We start from the raw sequence: 24,417 nt of genomic DNA, 5'->3' as shown, positions 1-24,417 counted from the left end.
TAATTAATGTGTGCAATTTTGTTTGTGAGGTGATGGTGTGGTAATTTAATAGTGGGGACTATTAATTTAAGATGGGGTGGTTTGGGTGATACTGAGTGTGGGGGTGAGTGGGGAGAATGAGGTCTCTTTATTAAATGTGCCTTTAAATCATTTAATGGCAGTAATGGTTGTGGGAAATAGGTATATTTATGAAATGTAAATACTATTAATTTATTGCTGGGGCTGTTTGTAGGGAGGGAAATAGGTTTATTTATTTAATGTGAATACAATTATTTTAATGTTGGGGCTGGAGGAAGGCCTAATTATTAATCCTGGGTGTTAGTAATTAAATTTTTTGGCTGTAATTTTCTAAATGTACCCATTTTTTTTCCAAATAGCGCCTCCAACATTTCAGTATCCAGACAAGCCGCAACTAAAGAAACCTGCAGCTACAGGTTGTGAAAGTGACAAGAACAGGTAGGAGAGAGCAGGAGAGTCTGCAAAATGTTCTGGTTCTAGTGGGTCAATCCCAATTTTTGGTGATCGTTCAATGTCGTAGACAACAATGCAGGTTTTTTTTTCTGTAGGAGGGTGGCCTGTCCGCGCCCATTGATGCATAGCCACACCCCCAAATGTTTTACATTTTTATGTACAAGGGGGGCCCCATGAAGTTGTTATACCGGGGCCCTGAATTCTTTTTTTCAGCCCTGGAGGTGTATAAATGTTCTAGTGATCAGAGATAAATGTACAGGAGATATCTATGTGTTCTAGTGATCAGTGATATCTGTGCAGGAGGTGCCTGTGTGTTCTAGTGATCAGTGCTATATGTCCATATGTACAGGAGGTGTCTGTGTGTTCTAGTGATCAGTGGTATCTGTACAGGAGGTGTCTGTGTGTTCTAGTGATCAGTGATATATGTACAGGAGGTGTCTGTGTGTTCTAGTGATCAGTGATATTTGTACAGAAGGTGTCTGTGTGTTCTAGTGATCAGTGGTATCTGTACAGGAGGTGTCTGTGTGTTCTAGTGATCAGTGATATATGTACAGGAGGTGTCTGTGTGTTCTAGTGATCAGTGGTATCTGTACAGGAGGTGTCTGTGTGTTCTAGTGATCAGTGATATATGTACAGGAGGTGTCTTTGTGTTCTAGTGATCAGTGATATATGTACAGGAGGTGTCTGTGTGTTCTAGTGATCAGTGATATATGTACAGGAGGTGTCTGTGTGTTCTAGTGATCAGTGATATATGTACAGGAGGTGTCTGTGTGTTCTAGTGATCAGTGATATTTGTACAGAAGGTGTCTGTGGGGCCTTTTTAATAACTAATAGAGTGACAATCTCTTTACAACATTAGAAGCACATTTGCAGGTCCTAGTGATATAATTTTTTTTTATAATAGATGTCTGTGTGTGTTTTGGTAATCAATCACACAGTGGGTTTCTTATTTTTAGGTACACCTATGGGAAACCAGTTTCTGGCAAAGCATTTGTGCTCTTTGGGATTAAGAAAGATGATATTAAGAAAAGTCTCACAGACTCTCTCAGGAGGATTGAGGTAATAAAGTTGGTGTAAACAGTTGTTCTTAAATTATCTATGGATTGATCATAGAGTTATGTAAAACCCAAGAGATCACTTTGCTTTGATTCAGAGAAACATCAGTTCAAACTTTTTGAATCACTGTAATTTTTTAAACAAAATTGCTGGTGAACCCTAGACTCACCCTGCCCATTTCTTATCAACCAGCTACAATCCTGGAACTATCAACGGGCAGCTCAGATTTATCAGTTAAATATGTAAAGGTGCTGTAAGTGTTATCTGTTTTTTGTGTTTCTTTTAGAGTTCTGTTTGTATTTATAGAAGTGCGTTTCGATTTTTGTGTGAGTTTAAAAATTAATGTATGTTTTAAAAAATAATAATGATGACAAGGCTGAATAGGACAACCTTAGCTTTCAGACAGATGATCCCACACCTCCTGTTTCTGAGCACAGAGAAATACTTCAGGTAGCTGAAATTCAAGCAGATGCACTGACGTAAAGAGCAGCAGCACTAGCACAGCCAAGAGGAGGCTACATGAAGTTCCAATGATGGATACCAGTAATCTGTGTAGCTGTTTTAAATCGGATCTCTGCTCTCCACCATCACCTACAGTGGGTACTTGATGGACCAGTGCAAGGTTGGCACCCACTGGGTAGCAACAGAAGAGGTTCCTGCATGCCCTGGGGTGCCACCTTTATCAGTGGAGCCCCTAACAGAAGGAAGGAAGCTTCTGAAGAGATTGTTAGGGCTGTACCCAAGGCTGGATCAGTGTCTAATTTTCCATCTGTTTAGCCTCAACCAACACTTGCGGGAGCCTCTGGCCACAGCCTCCCTCTCCATTTGACTCCACGCCATCTAGGAGGTAGTTCCAATGTGAGCAGACTGTACAGGCACTTCTCTGACCCTACTGGTTGTGGCACAGGGTCTGTTTAAGATCATGGAGAAAGTGAATGAGGTTAAGTATAAAATGTACCAGCCAGGGAAAAGAACGCCAAACAAATTTACCATATTAATTTAATAAAAACCTGTAAGCATAGGTTACTTCTTTTCAGTTGTACCTGGCCGACCAGTGAACCAACTACCATTAGTTCCAGAAGTAAAAGTGTTAGCGACACTGTCAGATGCTCAAAAGACTGTGTTTCCCTCATAAGAAATAGGTATATATTTTCAGAGCTACCTGTTCGAACTGCCATAATAAAGAATGCCACAGAACCAGGGGTCAAGGTCAACCTAAAACCACATAGAGTTCCTGAAGCCCAGTAAGAGGCTATTTCCCAGGAGGTTAAACATTTTTTAGAAGTTGGTGTTATAGAATAGTTCGATGATAATCTATGCACCCGCTAAGCAAATATCTTTGTATCCCATAATCCCTGTAAAATTATTGATATAAATTTGTTTGATTGAAATTGGAATAAGTCCTGAATCCTTTCTATTTTATCCCAAGATTCGATAGCTTTTTTTTTTTGCAATAAAAATTTGCTTGTATAAGCAAATTTGGCAAGTGTCCTTCCCTGAATTTCACCATCTGAAACCATGACTTACTTTTGTGAATCTTGCAGAGGGGTGGGGATGTGAATTAAGGGTTTATTACTTTCTGGATTCATTGTTATAAATTACAGTATTTTCATATTTATGGGCAATAACTGACAATGCCGTTCTCTGTGACTATTACACCAGCAAAACTGAAAAAGCATTCAGGTAATACACTAGAAGAATGATAGGAAAGAGTTTCTATGGCACACTTGTACTTTCTGACTGCTGGTGAAGCTTATTATACCAGTGTTCAAGGGGGTTTGCAATCAGGTGGAGGCTCTTTGGTGCAACTTATGCTTCATTCCACAATATGCTTGTGATAAAGTGTGAGATTGTATAGCCTTTGATCCTGTTTTTTCCAAAAATGTATCTGTCACAATACAGCACTCACCTGAGCCTGTGTGACATGTGTGTGACAAAGACATAGAAACATAGAATTTGACGTCAGATAAGAACCCTTTGGCCCATCTTGTCTGCCCTTTGTTGTATTAACCTATGGCAAGCTCAACACCTATGTGATCCTTTATTCTTTGTAAGGATATTCTTATGTCTATCCCAAGCATGTTTAAACTGCTCTACTGTATTAGCCTTTACCACCTCTGATGGGAGGCTAGTCCACTTATCCACTACCCTTTATGTGAAGTAGTTTTTCCTCAAATTTCCTCTGAACCTACTTCCCTCCAGTTTCAGTGCATAATCATCATCATCATCATCAATTTATATAGTGCCACTAATTCTGCAGCGCTGTACAGAGAACGCGCTCATATCAGTCATGTCCTCGTGTTCTAATATTTCTCTTCCTTTGAAGAATATTTCCCTCCTACACCTTGTTGAAACCCTTGATATATTTAAAGGTTTCTATCATGTCCCCCCTTTCCCTTCTCTGTTCCAAACTATACATATTAAGATCTTTTTATCTTTCCGGGTAAGTTTTGTGCTGTAGGACATGCACCATTTTAGTTGCCCTTCTTTTGTACAGTTTCTAATGTATGTATATCCTTCTGGAGATATGGCCTCCAGAACTGAACACATCATTCTAGATGAGGCCGTACCAATGACCTATACAGTGGTGTTATTACTTCTTTATTTCTGCTGTTGATTCCTCTGCCTATGCAACCAAGCATCTGAATTGCCTTCCGCATGGCTTTGTTACATTGCTTACTTGCTTTAAGTCACCTGAAATAGAGACTCCTAGATCCCTTTCCTCCTCAGTAGTTTCCAATATTGTACCATTAATACTATATTTAGCCTTTGGTTCTTTGAGGCCCAAAAATTATCAGCAGGCAATATATAAACAGGGGCACCATCATGTGAAAGAAGGATTTCTCTCTTTCAATTGAGCATAGCCCCAGATTTTCTAAGTGCCAGCAAGGTTTAACAAGTGTCATATTCAATACAATGTAATTAAATGTTTATAAATGTTTAGCTGGTAGCAAACAATAAAAATGCAATCACCAGCCACTCTAACTAAACATCATTTTAATTCTCTGGTTCATCACTGCAGTACCATTTCCTTATCTCTGTTTTATGTTTTGGCATTTCCACCTTGTCCAATCCTATCCATCTCTTGCTATAATAACTTCATATTCTCCCATCCATGTTTTCATGGTTCTTCTCTATTTTTTACCTAGGTTACTGAAAGAGGAGAAAGGGCCACACTAATGAGAAATGATCTGATCAAGGATTTCAAAAATGCAGACGATTTGTTGCAGTACAGATTGTATGTTTCTGTAACAGTCATCACTGACTCAGGTTAGACAAGACTAAATTTTATTCTGACATACAAAGCTTTATTTGTTTGTAAAGATGTTGAATCCCATTTAAAGGTAAGAGGACAGTAAAGAGTATAAGAGACTTATGGTACTAGTACATGAAGGAGAAAATGATTGGCATAATAAGAGACGATGAAACTGCCTTTGTAAAACAAAGTGGAGGCTTTGTCATGTAGTGTAGAGATGCTCACTGACCCCCATGTTTTGGTTTTGGTTTTGGTTTTGTGTGGTTTTGTTTTGCAATTTTGTTTAAAAATCAACTTTTTTGCCTAAAATAACCGAATTTAGTGCTCCACCTGTTTCTTGGATAGGTAATGTAATTGTAAAGCTAATAAATTATGAAAAAAACAGTTTAATTCCTGGTAGGCCGTCATTAATTCTACAGACAAACCAGATTGTCTTCCTCTCCATCTATGCCTATTGGCAATGCAGCCATCGTCTTTGGGTGAATATTACACCCTACACTTATAGTTAAATATATAAAGAAATGGACAAAGGCAGTTTGGTTTCTGTCTCTATAGGCCACCCTCCACTTGTAGAAAATAGTAAAAAATTCGGCCGTTATAGACTGTACAATATAAATTGAATAGGACAAAGGCAGTTTGGGGTCAGTCTCTATAGGCCCCCCTCCACTTGTAGAAAATAGTAAAAAAATTCAGCCGTTATATACTGTACAATATAAATTGAAATGGACAAAGGCAGTTTGGGGTCAGTCTCTATAGGCCCCCACCCACTTGTAGAAAATAGTAAAAAATTCAGCCGTTATAGACTGTACAATTTAAATTGAAATGGACAAAGGCAGTTTGGTTTCTGTCTCTATAGGCCCCCCTCCACTTGTAGAAAATAGTAAAAAATTCAGCCGTTAAAGACTGTACAATATAAGTTGAAATGGACAAAGGCAGTTTGGGGTCAGTCTCTATACGCCCCCCTCCACTTGTAGAAAATAGTAAAAAATTAAGCCGTTATAGACTGTACAATATAAATTGAAATGGACAAAGCCAGTTTGGGGTCAGTCTGTGTATGACACCCTACCATTATTGAGAAATTGCCAAAACAGCAGCCCTTCAAGACTGTACGTGATATAGAAATGCCTCAAGTCCCTTTCCTATTTGGGGGTAGATTGCACCCTACACTTATATAGAAAATTTTAAAAAGATGTTATCGTCATCATCTTGAGCTTCATCCTCACTCTCATCAGTGTGTACGTCATGATCACAGACTATCAATTCATCGCCGCTTGAATCCGCCATTAGAGAACTGTCAGTGCTTGGATGTCTTGGATGGTGAAGGCCTTCCTCGTGGAAAATGTAGTTCATTTTTATGAACATCATTTTCTCAACATTTTTTGGAAGTAACCTCCTACGGCGATCAAGGACTAGGTTCCCGGCTGTGCTGAATACTCGTTCAGAGTATACACTGGAGGGTGGGCAGCTTAGGTATTGCAAAGCAAGTTTGTACATGGGTTTCCAAATGGCCTGCTTTTCTTCCCAGTACGGAAAGGGACTGTCTGACATTTCCATATCAATTACCTCTTGAAAATAATCCTCCACCATCCTTTACATGTTAATAGTAGGATTGGATGAAGTTATGGGCAAGGTCACACATTTTGTTGAAAAATCCTTCAAACCAGCCCAGATGTTAAACTGTTCTGGTCTGCCCCATGCGTCTTCCCTGCTTCTTTTTGGAAAATGTAATTTTTTTACGAGCAGCAGCTACTTGAGAAACTGAAGGAGGACACATCGTCAAGCCAAGGCCCAGTTCAGCGGACAACTTGCTGAGCAATAGCTCCTTGCAAAAGTTCACATCTCGCTCATTTTGAAGCAGAGACTCAATGTAGGTCTTAAACCTTGGATGAAGAACAATGGCCAAAACATAGTGATCCGAGTTCAAGATTTTAATAACTCGAGGATCATTGTGAAGCGAATTAAGTACTTTATCTACAAGGCCAACATACTTTGATGAATTGCTTGCTTTCATCTCCTCATTTAGTTTCTCAAGCTGCTTTTCCAATAGTCTAATTAAAGGAATGACTTGGCTCTAGCTAGCAGAGTCTGCACTCACTTCACATATCACAACTTCAAATGGTTTCAGCACCTTGCACAGCACTGACTTACACAAACAACCTCATCCTCATCAACATCCTCATTAGCGCCCTCGTCACCTACACAAATCTCCCCCTCATCCTCTTCTAATTCCAAAGTGGCATCCTCAATTTGTGTATCAACGGCTACACTCGGGCTGTTCAGGCACACATCAGCAAAACTGCTGAAAGGGCCCTTCTTTATGGGTACACAAACAAAATGCTCATGATTAGACATACCAATGGTGGATGGACTCTCCACAGGGATTTGTGTCATTTCTAATTCAGAGCATACATTATCCTCTAATGCCTTACTGTTTTCTTGCAGCTCAGCTTTAATGCGTAACAGTAGTTGTGCACCACTTTTAGACTCCAAATTACTTGGTCTTGCTTGGTCATGAGTGACCGTACAAGAAGAAGGCTCAGTAACATTTTTTGATCTGCCACTTATAGAGAAAGGTGAAGGCCTCATTCTTTCTTTGCCACTGCCTGTGTAGAATGGCATGTTGGCAAAAAAAAAATTATCGGCACTTAACTTTTCCTCAGTTACACTTCTTTTTCGCTTCAACACGGTAAAAGATTTTTTGGTATGTGTTTTTTTCCCTGATTTAAAAAGACTATGTACTTTTGCATAGGCTTTATCAGATGACGTACTGGGATCAGTACCATCAGAACTGGTGCCAGCACCTGCTTGCTGATTCTGCTCATATGTAAACTGCTTTGAATCCATTTTAATGAGCCCAAACCACTTGTAGTACAAAATATTGTATTAGATACTGCTACTAAATATGACTTTTGGAAGCCATAAAAATTAGTGTTTCACACTGGGGAATATGGGATACCCCAAAACACTTGTAGTGCAAAATATTGTATTAGATACTGCTGCTAAATATGACTTTTGGCAGCCAGAAAAATTAGTGTTTCACACTGGGGAATATGGGACACCCCAAAGCACTTGTACTGCAAAATATTGAAAAAAAAGCCTCCTCTATCCTCCTCTAACAATTGCTAATAGAATTGGTATCAGAATTGCAATAATAATTGAAAGAATAAGGTATACAATTATTGCTCTGTCCCTGCTCTAATACTGGCTGTGACCTAACCCTGCTCTCTCCCTCTGTCAAATGGCGATGGATTGCTGTGGAGGCGGGTATTTATTCATTTCAAATATCGCGAGAACCGAGCCCCGAGATCCGATAACGTCACAGTGACGTTTTGCCTTGATTTCGATTCCGAACAGGCAGGAGAGTACCGAGCCGAGCAGGCTCGGTACTCGGATAGGCAAAGTTCAGGCGGGTTCGGATCTCGGGGAACCGAGCTCGCCCATCTCTAATGTAGTGAGACCTTTTCAGGAGATTTTGGTGTTTAACACTGTACCAAAAGAATATTATATTCAAGCTTTACCTTTACAAGAGACAAGGAATTTGTACTTCTATCACAGCCCTATGTATTTGTCTTACAGGCAGTGACATGGTGGAAGCTGAACTGGACGACATTTATATAGTTAAATCTCCATATCAAATTGTCTTCACAAGAACAACCAAGTTTTTCAAGCCAGGAATGCCCTTTCATCTCATGGTACGTCAGGATGGCAGGTATTTGTTTACCTAGAAAAAAATCAATTAAGATACTACTAAAGGTAAGTGAAAAGCTATATGAATGGGCCTGCAATGAGACCTATGGGGGGGGGGGGCAGCAAAGAGACGTATGATGGAGGGGGTTGCAATGAGGTGTATGGTGGACGGGGAGCTGTAATGAGACCTATGATGGAGAGGAAGGGGCTCTAATGAGATCTATGGGGCTGGAGGGGGCTGCATTTATTGTTGTGGTGGAGGGGAGACTTCAATGAGACCTATAGGGGAGCTACAATGACAGCTTAACAGAGGGGGCTGCAATGAGATTGATATGGAGAACACAGAACACAGAGGGGGCTGCAATGAGAGAGGCATGGCAGGGGAATGAGAGATAGATGAGGGTAATAATAACACAGTTTTCCTCTCTTGTAAATGATGATACTATGCCCTTAATTTTAGACAATAGAGCCTCCCCTGTCCTAAGTGCCCTTGGCCCCCCAAAGCCTTAACCCAGCTCTTTCCTCACAATTCCAAAAGTTACTAATTCAAAAAACATGTAAGGGATTTTAGCCCCTTTCACAATGGCCTGCTTTAATATTATTACTAGGGGACCTCATGCTGCGGACCTCCCTACTATAATGTGGTGTTCAATTCCCTCTGTTTAATTAATTTATTTTCTGCATTTATTTATGCAAAAATATCTGGTTGTAGATAATGGTGTTGCATGTTCAAAAAACCCACAACGGAATTGAGACTTAATGAAACCTCAGCAAAGTGATGGGCTGTGCTTCCTGAATATGCTACTGCACATTCAATGAATTGCACAGTGGAATTCCTGTTAAATAAACGCTTGTTAAATCTTTACATCACTCTACATTTTTGTATGTATTAGAAATACATAGACTGTTGCCATATGGTGTAAATATAGCAGAACAGCAGAAGCCATATTGCATGACAGGATGGAAAGTTGTGTTAGCTAAACTATTTGAGTTGGTTAAGGTAATTAGCATTTGTCTCAAATGTCCATTGTTATGAAATGTGACATAGATCTGTGCTGTTAGTAATCAGAATAATTGTTAATATAGCTAAATGACAGCCCAAGTTAGTTATCAAAGGCAATCTACTAGGCAATTAATTTAGAACTTCCTGCTTATGTGCAATGTGTCTCTACACTACTATATACTGGCTGAAAAAGCATATGAAAATGTATTAATATGTATCGATATAAATTTTATTATATCAAAATGTTATCACAGACTCAGATCATGTAATGCTGCAGATGCAATGTGTCAAATATCTTGATGTTTCATGCAAGTGTGAAGTGCCATTTCCTGATGTAATATTGTAACTCTTTGATAAGTGTATCAAGCCAAACAGTTAATTCAGTTAAGCCATTCCATTGCATAATCAAGGTAACAGAGACAGTATGTCTAACAGTTAAATAATGTTAGTGTCCACTGATAGACCCCTGCTGAGAGGGGGAGTTATGGAATATTTTGACGCAACTCACTGTGTAAATATATTATATTTCTCTTTTCTTTTCATATATATTTTACTCTATAGATTTTACTAATGTTAATTTACTGTTAGGTGACGGTTACGAACCCAGATGGATCTCCGGCAGGAAATATACCAGTGGAGATGGTACCTGGGAATGTCAAAGGTGTAACCCATCAAGATGGAACAGCGAAATTAATATTAAATACAGGCACTAATGAAAATTCTTTGAAAGCCACAGTAAGTCATATTTTGTTTTACTATTGATACAATCTTCATATTGGTTTTGCTTTTTTCACTCCCAGAACAACATCAATAAAGGGACATTTACTTTATATTATTTATATAAATACAGCTAGCATGAAGCTTTGGGTGTCCCATCTAGATGGTGGATTTGTCTTTTAATTAAAGCTGACCCCTGTAAGTGTATTAAACGAGGATTTAAATATCTTACTTGAATGTTGATTTAGGATGTGTTGATGTCATTATTGAAGAAGACACTGTATAGGCTAAATTATATATTACTAGTAAATGTAATGCTCTCTATAGAGTTTGAGGTGTCACCCTCAGCATAAAGTTGGGGTCTCTTTTATATCCCATAGCTGATGAGGACAGTTGTCATTTTTATTATTGTTTTACTCATAGTAATTTTAACATCTCATTAAGAGGATGTAGGTTTATATGGATCATATGAGAGTGGTGAAACCACTAATTGCACCAGCACCAGGAAATATTGAAACCCACCTCCTTAAACCTTGAGAGTTTTATCCAGCAATAATGAGCTGCTTTGTTGCAACACTAGACCCTAACTCTATAGAGTGTTGGGTCTTGCAATTAAATTTTGGACTGATGTCAGTATAGTTCAGTCAATGGTTCTACAGATAAAATGATTACCCTAATTATAGACTCTAATATAAGTATTTTGAATTGAATGAATTTTTCTGCACTTTAGCCACATTGGTTTTATCATTTTAAAATTACAATTATATTTTAACTCCTTAATGTCAGTTGTCTCTTAAAATGTGGGATGCTCCTTTGCACCATAATAAATACATTGAAATGGATGAACCTCAATCACTACATTGTCTAACTCTTTGGGATATCCATAGATCGGCCGGCTGTTCTGTCTTTCAAATCAATTGGCATCTTCCCTGTAAAAGGCACCCTATTGTATTCAGAGCATGTGTTGGGATTTCCCATAGAGGATTCACTGTGCGTTGCTCCCCCAAACCCTCACTCTTTTTCCAATCCTTGATCTGTTAAGAGCGAGGACTCAAATCTTAAGGGATGCATCGTTCATACAAAAATATAGATTTTGTTTCCTTGCAAGCTGGCTGGCAGGGTGTCCCAGTATGTCCATCACCCTACTGGCAAGGGTAATCACGTGCCACCGTCCCTGACTGTATTCTAAGAGATATTAAAAGTCCAAACAGTAATGTAAAATACATCCTATATGTTTTAAAGTAAATTAAAAAAATGTTTATGCTATAAGATTTTGATATTTCTACACCATAGCTGTATAGACAGCCATATGTGAATATTTGTCTCATCCAATTCTATATTCTACTCATAGGTTAAAACCACTGTGACCACGTTACTGGCAAACCAGCAGGCATCTGGAAAAACATCTGCTAATGCATACACCTCCGTCAGTGGACAGGGAAATTATCTTCACATCAGTATCGGAAGTAATATTTTGGAACATGGGGACCAGGTCTTCATAAACTTTAACATGAATGGCAATGTGGCAGCACAGAGAAATATACAACATATCACATACTTGGTAAATATACCTAGACTTATACTTCTCTATAGCTGGCCACAACACCATATTCTTTATTATACATACATACATACATACATACATACATACATACATACATACATACATACATTTGGACAAAAGTTAACAATCCAAGTTTTATTCAGATTGTTTGAGCATTCTGCTTTATACGTATTACAATTTTGATTGAGCAGTGCCAGAAAAACTCCTGCATATGAAAAGACATTTGTTGAATTGTTGCATTGTCTTTAATCATATGGTTATAATATTCTCACTTCATTCATCAAAGTAATTACTTTCAGATTCAAATTCTCTTCCAGAAATCATAAGATCATTATTCAGTCTGGTCATTTACATTTGATTAAATTGGATCTATTGTTATCTATTCATGTGCCAATCCCCCCCCCCCTAAACACACACAATTTGATAGTGATGCTCAGATTATCACATGTGTGGTCACCTTAGCTTTCAATATTACCTTCAGGTACAAGATTTACTCTTATATTTTGTAAACCAGACTTCTTATATATTTTATTCTAGATCCTAAGCAAGGGCAGGATAATGAAAGTTGGCCGACAGAATCGGGAGCAAGGCCAACAATTAATCACCATGTCTCTGTTTATCACAGAAGAATTTATACCATCTATCCGTATTGTGGCTTATTATACCATAGGAAACGAGATTGTGTCTGACTCTCTCTGGGTGGATGTGGCTGATAAATGCATGGGAACGGTAAGATGGATATTAGAACAATAGGACAAAGCGTAATTTATAATTAAATGACAAAATATAAATTTACCTTAAATCTTTGCTATTTTGATCAGCCAATCAGCTAACAACTGGACAGGTCGGTGGTCATCATTTTTACGATGACCATTATTTCCGACATGGAGAAGCCCTACAAAGAAAATCCAAAATTATGAAAAAACTATTGGAAAAGAAACAAACTTCCCTTCAACCCGACGCTGTAGATCTCCGATGGGAACACGATGCTGACAGCAAGTGAATCGAATTAAAGAAGTGTTCGACACTGCAGGCTGACGTCATCGCAACATCTGTCAATAGAAATTTAAAGGGGCAATGTGGGGGCCCCTAAGGTTAAGTGTTTAGACACTTAACCCAACATTGCCACTTTAAATTTCTATTGACAGACGTCGCGATGACGTCAGCCTCCAGTGCCGAACACTTCTGCAATCGGAATCACTTGCTGTCAGCATGGTGCCCCCATTGGAGATCTCCAGCGTCGGGTTGAAGGTAAGTTTGTTTCTTTTCCAATCGTTTTTTTATCATTTCGGGTTTTCTTTGTAGGCCTTCTCCATGTCGGAGTAGTGGACATTGGTAAAGCGTACCCAACCCGGACAGGTATGCTTCCTACCACTTTCTCTTTAGTGAATGAACAAACAGCGAATCACTGGTCACACTCTCTATCTGTAGAGATAGGACTCCCTCCTGTCTATAACTCAACTTCAACTGGTCCTCTGACCTCCTGTATCCATTAGGACACACAACAGACTCACACTCTGCCCTGTGCAGAGCTCTTCACTGAGCTTTTTCCTCAGTTCCTTGCTGAGTAGTTTTAGATCACTTCTGAGCACTGTGAAGATACTGGGTTTATGTAGCCCAATTGTCACCAGGGGTGCCGTACTTAGCCAAGTGAACACATACAATACGTTCTAGTGTTCTTATAGTCACTCAGGCAAATTCAGTTAAAAAAGTAACACAGAGCACATTTTATGTAATAAAAACAATCATTAGAATACTATATACAAGCAATAAATAAATGCTAGGCAGGGATTACCACATTATTTGTTCCTTACCCCACTAGCTTAAGGAGCTGCAGGCACCTGGATGTCCTGAATTGTTGAATAACGGCAGTTTGGCCTGACAATCTCTCCTCTACCAGCGTGTTAGGAGTCAAGCCCTTGGTTCCCTTGTTAGATAAGGCCAGGGACTGACCTAGGCTTTATTTTTAGGGATGGGTGATTTAGCAATGTCACGCCCCCTTCATTCTGATTGGCTGGTCCTGGTTGGTCCCGCCCCTTGTCCCGATTGTCCCCACCACTTTTGATCGGTGTCTTGTCATTTTAAAAAGTATGTTTGTGCTGCTAGGGGGGAGGGGGTGATTATCCTGATTGGTCCCCCTGGATCTGCCACTGGATCAGGCCAACCAAGTGAACAAGATCCACAGAGTTCTTTTGAGCTTCAGATGTCAAGCAGAATGCTCAGTCCAGCAGAAGCCTAAACTTCAATTTTTCCTAGGGTCAAAACAAAAAGAAGCAACCAGCTTTCTGTCAAAAGAGGCTGTTACAGGGCTGTCCCTTCTCATCCCAATGTATCCCTTGGTCCCCTGCTGGGATGACACCAAGGTGCCTGGATAAAGACAATGGGGACACACTCAGGTTAATTATGAGGCAATGCCAATATTCAGACAGACATAGCTTCCAGCTGATTAGGACTTCCTATAGAGAAAGGAGTGAGATAATGAATGCAGCAACAACACCTTCACCTGTATTCTAGACCTGGACCGCACCCAACCTTTACCCATAACCCACCTGGCTTCAATTTAAGAACAATGTATAATAGTGTAACTGCAATGTCAACAATATAATAGGGATGTGCACCGGCCACTTTTGGTGTCTCGTGTTTTGTGTTTTGGATTCGGATTTGCTTGAGGTTTTGGGTTCGGATTTGTTTCGCAAAACACCCGACGAAAGGTTTTGGTTCGGATTTAAGGTTTTGGATTCGGATTTATTTTGAAAAAAACATAAAAAGTGTAAAAATCAAGTTTTTTTGGTTTATTTTCACTCCTACGCTATTATTAACCTCAATAACATTCATTAACAATCATTTCCACTAATTTCCAGTCTATTCTGAACACCTCACACCTCACAATATTGTTTTTAGTCCAAAACGTTTCACCGAGGTAGCTTTCTGGACTGCATAGTGCAGTGGTCCCGGTACACAATTTGGTACTGAGGCCACAATATATCACCCTCAACTGGTCTCAATTCCACCAAAAAAGTATCTGGACTGCGTAGTGGAGTGGTCCCCACAATATAATTAAAAAACCCTCAACTGGTCTGAATTCCACCAAAAAAGTATCTGGACTGCGTAGTGGAGTGGTCCCCACAATATAATAAAAAAACCCTCAACTGGTCTGAATTCCACAAAACAGTATCTGGACTGCGTAGTGGAGTGGCCCCGGTACCCAATTTGATACCGGGGCCACAATATAATAAAAAAAAAACCTCAACTGGTCTGAATTTTACCAAAAAAGTATCTGGACTGCGTAGTGGAGTGGTCCCCACAATATATTAAAAAAACCCTCAACTGGTCTGAATTCCACCAAACAAGTATCTGGACTGCGTAGTGGAGTGGTCCCCACAATATAATAAAAAAAACCTCAACTGGTCTGAATTCCACCAAAAAAGTATCTGGACTGCGTAGTGGAGTGGTCCCCACAATATAATAAAAAAACCTTCAACTGGTCTGAATTCCACCAAAAAAGTATCTGGAGTGCATAGTGGAGTGGCCCCGGTACCCAATTTGATACTGGGGCCACAATATAATAAAAAAAAACTCAACTGGTCTGAATTTTAACAAAAAAGTATCTGGACTGCGTAGTGGAGTGGTCCCCACAATATAATAAAAAAACCCTCAACTGGTCTGAATTCCACCAAAAAAGTATCTGGACTGCGTAGTGGAGTGGTCCCCACAATATAATAAAAAAACCCTCAGCTGGTCTGAATTCCACCAAAAAAGTATCTGGACTGCGTAGTGGAGTGGTCCCCACAATATAATAAAAAAACCCTCAACTGATCTGAATTCCACCAAAAAAGTATCTGGACTTCGTAGTGGAGTGGTCCCCACAATATAATAAAAAAACCCTAAACTGGTCTGAATTCCACCAACCAAGTATCTGGACTGCGTAGTGGAGTGGCCCCGGTACCCAATTTGATACCGGGGCCACAATATAATAAAAAAACCCTCAACTGGTCTGAATTTTAACAAAAAAGTATCTGGACTGCGTAGTGGAGTGGTCCCCACAATATAATAAAAAAACCCTCAACTGGTCTGAATTCCACAAAACAGTATCTGGACTGCATAGTGGAGTGGCCCCGGTACCCAATTTGATACTGGGGCCACAATATAATAAAAAAAAACTCAACTGGTCTGAATTTTAACAAAAAAGTATCTGGACTGCGTAGTGGAGTGGTCCCCACAATATAATAAAAAAACCCTCAACTGGTCTGAATTCCACCAAAAAAGTATCTGGACTGCGTAGTGGAGTGGTCCCCACAATATAATAAAAAAACCCTCAGCTGGTCTGAATTCCACCAAAAAAGTATCTGGACTGCGTAGTGGAGTGGTCCCCACAATATAATAAAAAAACCCTCAACTGATCTGAATTCCACCAAAAAAGTATCTGGACTTCGTAGTGGAGTGGTCCCCACAATATAATAAAAAAACCCTAAACTGGTCTGAATTCCACCAACCAAGTATCTGGACTGCGTAGTGGAGTGGCCCCGGTACCCAATTTGATACCGGGGCCACAATATAATAAAAAAACCCTCAACTGGTCTGAATTTTAACAAAAAAGTATCTGGACTGCGTAGTGGAGTGGTCCCCACAATATAATAAAAAAACCCTCAACTGGTCTGAATTCCACCAAAAAAGTATCTGGACTGCGTAGTGGAGTGGTCCCCACAATATAATAAAAAAAACCCTCAACTGGTCTGAATTCCACCAAAAAAGTATCTGGACTGCGTAGTGGAGTGGTCCCCACAATATAATAAAAAAACCCTCGACTGGTCTGAATTCCACCAAACAAGTATCTGGACTGCGTAGTGGAGTGGCCCCGGTACCCAATTTGATACCGGGGCCACAATATAATAAAAAAACCCTCAACTGGTCTGAATTTTACCAAAAAAGTATCTGGACTGCGTAGTGGAGTGGTCCCCACAATATAATAAAAAAAAAACCTCAACTGGTCTGAATTCCAGGGAACAGATGGCGGACACCGGATGGACGTCTAAAACCAACATAGCAGTTAAGGGCGCAGTTCCTCTTTTTTGTGACTGCACAAACAATTAACGTAGTAATAGAAATGACAGGTTTTTGTTTTTTTTAAATAGAGAAAGAAAGAAGGTAGTACTAGAAATGGCAGTTATTTAGTTTCTTTTAAATAGAGAAAGAAGGAAGGTAGTAATAGAAATGACAGGTTTTTTTTTGTTTTAAATATAGAAAGAAAGAAGGTAGTACTAGAAATGGCAGTTATTTAGTTTCTTTTAAATAGAGAAAGAAAGAAGGTAGTAATAGAAATGGCAGTTATTCGAATCCCCAGGAGAGTCTAAGTGGGGTGAACCACAGAGAGATTGTCAGTGTTGTGCCTCTTCTTAAAACCTGTGATACATAACTACACACACTCGGCAAAGCTTTTACAAATTATCTGCGGCACAGGAGAGTACCACTGGACTGTACTTTAATTGCAGTACCTATTATCTTTTGGTACAGCAACAGTGAATGATCGTAGTTAGACTTTTAACTAGCAGTACAAGCTAGATTTTTTAACATTTTGTAATATTTTTTTCCAATTAATTTTAGAAAATTTTTTATTTTATTTTTTTTAAATTAATTTTTTTTATAAAAATATATATAGATTTTTTTAACTTTTGGATAACTTGGAAATAACAATGCCCTTAGCAGAACAGACCACAGGACACAGGAAATACAGAAAGAAAGAAGGTAGCAATAGAAATGGCAGTTCCTCTTTTTTAGAACTGCACAAACAGTTAAGAAAATGAAGGTGGAGCTGGTGGCATGTCACGGTCCTCTTCAGAGGACAATCTCCTGACCAGCAGGTCTTTGCACCGCTGTAGACTTGTGTCCGCCGGAAACAGAGACACAACATACGCTTTAAACCGAGGATCGAGAACGGTAGGCAGAATGTATTCCTCTGACTTCAAAAGACTGACCACCCTCGGATCCTGGCAAAGCGTACGAAGGGCTTCATCCACAAGAGCTACATGCTTGGTGGAATCGCAATGGTGTACCAGCTCCTCCCTCACTTTCTCCAGCTGCTTCTGCAAAAGCCTGATCTGGGGAATCACCTGACTCAAGCTGGCAGTGTCGGAACTGACTTCTCGTGTGACAAGTTCAAATGGCTGCAGAACCTTGCACAACACGGAAATCATTCTCCAGTGCGCTTGACTCAGGCGCATCCCCACTCATTTTCCTATGTTGTAGGTGGCTGTGTAGGCTTGAATGGCCTTTTGATGCTCCTCCATCCTCTGCAGCATATAGAGGGTGGAGTTCTAGCACGTCACTACCTCTAGTTAATTTAGATTGCAAGGCTTTTAAATACTTTGAAGATAAAAAAAGCAGGCTGCACAGACTGTGGAGCTAGAAAGTGAAATTAAATGGACCACGTTACTTTGGTGGCTATCTATGCCCCCCTCCCTACACTTGTAGTTGAATATAAAAAAAGCAGCCTGCATAGACTGTAGAACTAGAAATTCAAATATACAAAGAAATGGACAAAGGCAGTTTGGTATCTGTCCGCATCAGATCCCCTCTCCACTAGTAGTAAAATAGAAAACTATTCAGCCGTTATATAATCTAGAATATACATAGAAATTGAGAAAGGCAATTTGGTATCTGTCTGCATCATAATCATCAACATCCTCCTCAGCGCCAGCTACATAAATATCCTCCTCCCGGTGTACAACATTCACACCTTCATTAGCCAAATCTGTAACTGGACTGTGGGTGATCCTTCCAGCATATGCAGAGGGCGTGCTGCAAATGCTGGATGGAGTCACCTCTTCCCGTACAGTGATGGGAAGGTCAGGCTTCACAACCACCAACACCCTTGGACTCGCCTTGGGGATTTGTGATGTCATCTGTTTAGAAGGCAGAGTTCTTTGCTGTTTTGTTGTTGTTGCTGACAGCATAACTCTCTTAAATTTTTTGTAGGGGTGGGGAGGAGGAGGGCTTAGATCCTTGGGTGAAGCTGGACCACTAGTCATGAACACGGGCCAGGGCCTAAGCCGTTCCTTGCCACTACATGTCGTAAATGGCATATTGCCAACTTTACGTTTCTCCTCAGATGATTTTAAGCTTCTCTTTTTGCTACTTTTTGAGAACTTGGGCTTTTTGGATTTTACATGTCCTGTACTAGGAGATTGGGCATCGGGCTTGCCAGACAACGTTGATGGCATTTCATCGTCTATGTCATGACTAGTGGCAGCAGCTTCAGCATTAGGAGGAAGTGGGTCTTGATCTTTCCCTACTTTATCCTCCAAATTTTTGTTTTCCATTATATGTAGCACAAGAGAGCGTACCCCTAAGCCACACACACTCGGCAAAGCCTTTAAAAATTAAATGCGGCACAGGAGAGTACCACTGGACTTATACTGCTGAATCAGTGAACTTTGTAATAGCAGTACCACTGGACTTATACTGCTGAATCTGTGAACTTTGTAATATAGCAGTACCACTGGACTTATACTGCTGAATCAGTGAACTTTGTAATAGCAGTACCACTGGACTTATACTGCTGAATCAGTGATTTTTGTAATATATCAGTACCATTGGACTTATACTGCTGAATCAGTGAACTTTGTAATATAGCAGTACCACTGGACTTATACTGCTGAATCAGTGAACTTTGTAATAGCAGTACCACTGGACTTATACTGCTGAATCAGTGAACTTTGTAATATATCAGTACCACTGGACTTATACTGCTGAATCTGTGAACTTTGTAATATAGCAGTACCACTGGACTTATACTGCTGAATCAGTGAACTTTGTAATATATCAGTACCACTGGACTTATACTGCTGAATCAGTGAACTTTGTAATATAGCAGTACCACTGGACTTATACTGCTGAATCAGTGAACTTTGTAATATAGCAGTACCACTGGACTTATACTGCTGAATCAGTGAACTTTGTAATATAGCAGTACCACTGGACTTATACTGCTGAATCAGTGAACTTTGTAATATAGCAGTACCACTGGACTTATACTGCTGAATCAGTGAACTTTGTAATATAGCAGTACCACTGGACTTATACTGCTGAATCAGTGAACTTTGTAATAGCAGTACCACTGGACTTATACTGCTGAATCAGTGAACTTTGTAATATATCAGTACCACTGGACTTATACTGCTGAATCTGTGAACTTTGTAATATAGCAGTACCACTGGACTTATACTGCTGAATCAGTGAACTTTGTAATATATCAGTACCACTGGACTTATACTGCTGAATCAGTGAACTTTGTAATATAGCAGTACCACTGGACTTATACTGCTGAATCAGTGAACTTTGTAATATATCAGTACCACTGGTCTTATACTGCTGAATCAGTGAACTTTGTAATATAGCAGTACCACTTGACTTATACTGCTGAATCAGTGAACTTTGTAATAGCAGTACCACTGGACTTATACTGCTTAATCAGTGAACCTTGTAATATAGCAGTACCACTTGACTTATACTGCTGAATCTGTGAACTTTGTAATATAGCAGTACCACTGGACTTATACTGCTGAATCAGTGAACTTTGTAATATATCAGTACCACTGGACTTATACTGCTGAATCAGTGAACTTTGTAATATAGCAGTACCACTGGACTTATACTGCTGAATCAGTGAACTTTGTAATATATCAGTACCACTGGTCTTATACTGCTGAATCAGTGAACTTTGTAATAAAGCAGTACCACTTGACTTATACTGCTGAATCAGTGAACTTTGTAATAGCAGTACCACTGGACTTATACTGCTTAATCAGTGAACCTTGTAATATAGCAGTACCACTTGACTTATACTGCTGAATCAGTGAACTTTGTAATAGCAGTACCACTGGACTCATACTGCTGAATCAGTGAACTTTGTAATATAGCAGTACCACTGGACTTATACTGCAGAATCAGTGAACTTTGTAATATAGCAGTACCAACGGACTTATACTGCAGGATTGTTTAGGGATATTTTTATTTTTATTTTTATAATTACTTTCTTTGTAATTTTTTTTATAACTTTTTTTGAAATTTTTTATAATTTGGGAATAATGGGGAAATAACAATGCCCTTAGAAGGACAGAGCACAGGACACAGCACCACTGGACTGAACAGGACACAGCACAGGACCCAGCAGCACCACTGAACTCAGAAGGACAGAGCACAGGACACAGCACCACTGGACTGAGCAGAAACACAGCACAGCACAGCACAGAACTGAACAGCACAACACAGCACAGCACAGCACAGAACTGAACAGCACAGCACGAGATATAGCAGGACAGAGGACCACCTAACTCAACCTCCCTCTACCCTGATCAATGCCCGAGTGAAGATGGCGGCGACTAGCGGGGAATTTATAGGATCCGAGTATCACGAGATCCGACAGCGGGATTATGACTCAGAGCCTCGGTTTCAGTTTTGCAATTGGCGGGAATACCCGCATCTGTCTCGGATCCGGCTCGGATCGGCAACGTTCGGGTGGGCTCGGATTTCAGATATCCGAGCCCGCTCATCTCTACAATATAACACATTTTTACAATGAGTAACACCTAGTGAAATATTCACCTATATAGATATGGCTACAATATACCCCTATCCCCATGTAATGAGACACTGCACTTGCACTCTGATAAGCTGAGGGACACTAGCAAGGCTATGAAAGGTGCATGTTGTTATACTCCACATTTCGTGAGAAACAGGAGACAGACTGGAAAAGGTGATATCAAACTTGTTTCATCACAGTCACACACTTGTTCAATCCTCTGAGGGAGAGTCTGAAACTCCAGAGCCTGAGCTCTTAGCCTTGGTGTGATCTGCACATAAGTGACACTGGAGCAGATAAATATTGTGAAACTAGTGCAGGTGTGGTTTTAGGCTTATCTGCCTTCCTTTGCTTTAGTTTATACCAGTATCCAAATAGGATAAAAGGAATCAACTTTACCACCAACGTCTCAGACATTGAGTTGAGAGGTGTCTTTACAGAGTTCAAGAGAAGTTCAGTTATGAGCAGAGTCATAGGATTCAGTTTAATGAGCCTGTAGACTTCAAGACCGTCTTTATTCCTTTACAATAGAATAACAGTCAGCTCTCAAGCTAGGCTACCAGCACTATCACAACACCACTCAAGAGTGCCTCATGGAACATATATCTCAGAGCTAACACTTATAGAGACTGCTTTTGGGAGTCAAATCCTTTCAGGATATTGTTAGGCGAGACATTAGACCACATGTAACACAGTTTTAAATATTAATTGCTTGTTTCGGAGAGTGGGATATCTAGTTTGTCACTCTTCATTAGTATGGCAAGACTGGCAGCAGAATGTCTGAGAGAGGACATGGAAAGTATCAGTGTATGCCATGCCTTCAGGAGATGTACTGCTTTAGAGGTCTGTGTTTTGGCTTCTTCCAGTCAGTATTTTTATGACTTCCTTAGTCTTATCTCCTATCCTGATCTTCAGACAGAGAACTTTTTCAGTTAAACCCACAATTTTATAAATGAGCAAATACAATAATACAATACAATACATAATGAACTTAACTAGGGCTTATTGTTTTCAGTAAGATTTAATTAGGGGTTAGCAATAATATTTGTTTTGCTACCCATCCCAGAATGAAAAATGTTCTCTTATATGCATTCTACTAGTATCACTGTCAAACGTCTCACATTCCAAGGACATCTTGTAGCCACATCAGGGGGTAAATGTATGAAAGTCCGGTTTTTCAACTCGCCGGAAATCAGCGAGTTTGCAGCTAAAATTTAAAGCGTTTACAAGCCAGCGCCGCTTTAAATTTTAGCTGCAAACTCGCTGATTTCCGGCGAGTTGAGAAAACCGGACTTTCATACATTTACCCCCTGATGTGGCTACAAGATGTCCTTGGAATGTGAGACGTTTGGCAGTGATACTAGTAGAATGCATATAAGAGAACATTTTTCATTCTGGGATGGGTAGCAAAACAAATATTATTGCTAACCCCTAATTAAATCTTACTGAAAACAATGATAAGCCCTAGTTAAGTTCATTATGTATTGTATTGTATTATTGTATTTGCTCATTTATAAAATTGTGGGTTTAACTGAAAAAGTTCTCTGTCTGACATCGTCAACAAACGTCTCACATTCCAAGGACATCTTGTAGCCACATCAGGGGGTAAATGTATGAAAGTCCGATTTTTCAACTCGCCGGAAATCAGCGAGTTTGCAGCTAAAATTTAAAGCGGCGCTGGCTTGTAAACGCTTTAAATTTTAGCTGTAAACTCGCCAATTTCCAGGGGGTTGAAAAAAACGGACTTTCATACATTTACCCCCTGATATTGTAAGGCTTTAACACATGGATCTTTACTCAGTACTTACTGAGAAATCAGGCTAGCAATGTGGGTGAGGAAGAACACCATGTGCCAATATTAATGATAGTGGGCACAGATTGGCTATGTGAATAAAGGAGGGCAGAATCTCTCTCTCTACTCAGAATTGCTAATTTACTGCATCATTCTCCTAATTTGCCTTTCCCCTAATTTCTGAAAGAGTCTTCCATGTACAGAATAAAAATAATAAATTAATACAATAAAAAAATCCACAATTTTAACATAATTGTATAACAAAACTGTGAATTATACAGAAGAGTGTAGGTGGCAGACTTGCTCATGTACTATGCATAAATACAGTTGACTAACTGAAATTACTGCTTTTTTACCCATGTTATCTATCTCATTAAGACACCAACTTTACTGTTCAAATAGACTTAGCCTGTCGGTAATGGGTAGGTAATACTCTACTTGTCTTTACTACTACCAAACTGAAGAGTAATTTCCGTGTTACACTGAACATTGTATTTTCTTTTCATGTTTCTTGTATAATTTTAATTTGCTTTGTTTTTTGTTCCTTTAAATATGTATAATTTATAAAAGAAGCATATAAGAAAATGACAGCATGGTTAGGAGAATGCAAAGAGTTTGGTGTTGATGATGAGTTAGACGCATATGCATTTTAAAAAGCTAAAAAAATGCACAAATGTAAAAATTGTATGTTTACACTCATATGCTTAATTGGACGCATCTCAAGATATGTCCAGCTTGGTGCTAGGTTGGTGTCAGTAGTACATCCGAACAAGTCATAAGCGCAAGCTTTAAACATTTGTCTGTTAACACACTTCTATATTACAGCTGGTATAATTCCTCTATAATACAACAAGTATAATCCTTCTTCCCATGTACTAGTGAAAGTATCGAAAAATTCTCAAATACGCCCACAAAATTATATAACATAGGCATGAACAATGAAGAAAGCACTATCAGCTTCATAGGATAATCCACAATCAGCCAATCGTGAGCAGGTGACTGTCATCATCATCAGTGTGTTACACCAGCCCTCAGGCACCCACAAGTGATATGGCTACAGATAGGCAAATCTGCTTCCCTCTCTGCAGGTCTCTCTCGATCATGCCTTTACTGTATTTGGACTGCGTTTGACCCTTCCTTCCCTCCCCCGTACATCCTCTCCAGTCCTCAATAGAGATGTGGCCAACTTAACATATGGCTATACACATAGGCATTTTTGTTTGCAAGCGCAGTAGAAATCTGCGTATTTTACACTAAACAAATGGGCAAATGCCCAATATAGCATGAATTCCTT

The 24,417-nt window shown here is 39.5% G+C and overlaps 1 protein-coding gene across 1 annotated transcript in view; it reads left to right on the top strand.

The window, feature by feature from the left end:
- The window catches only part of LOC142151178 (venom factor-like), a 172,695-nt gene that overhangs the window by 46,503 nt on the left and 101,775 nt on the right, over positions 1–24,417 (top strand). The window contains exons 8-13 of the mRNA XM_075206544.1: positions 1,428–1,530; positions 4,677–4,797; positions 8,360–8,475; positions 10,062–10,208; positions 11,542–11,751; positions 12,292–12,483. Of these exons, the coding sequence (XP_075062645.1) occupies positions 1,428–1,530; positions 4,677–4,797; positions 8,360–8,475; positions 10,062–10,208; positions 11,542–11,751; positions 12,292–12,483 (889 nt within the window). The remainder of the gene's footprint in view (positions 1–1,427; positions 1,531–4,676; positions 4,798–8,359; positions 8,476–10,061; positions 10,209–11,541; positions 11,752–12,291; positions 12,484–24,417) is intronic.

This window comes from Mixophyes fleayi, chromosome 4 (genome assembly GCF_038048845.1).
Source record: "Mixophyes fleayi isolate aMixFle1 chromosome 4, aMixFle1.hap1, whole genome shotgun sequence".
NCBI lineage: Eukaryota > Metazoa > Chordata > Amphibia > Anura > Limnodynastidae > Mixophyes > Mixophyes fleayi.
Note: the sequence above shows the minus strand (reverse complement) of the source record. Positions and strands in the feature narration are given on the sequence as shown.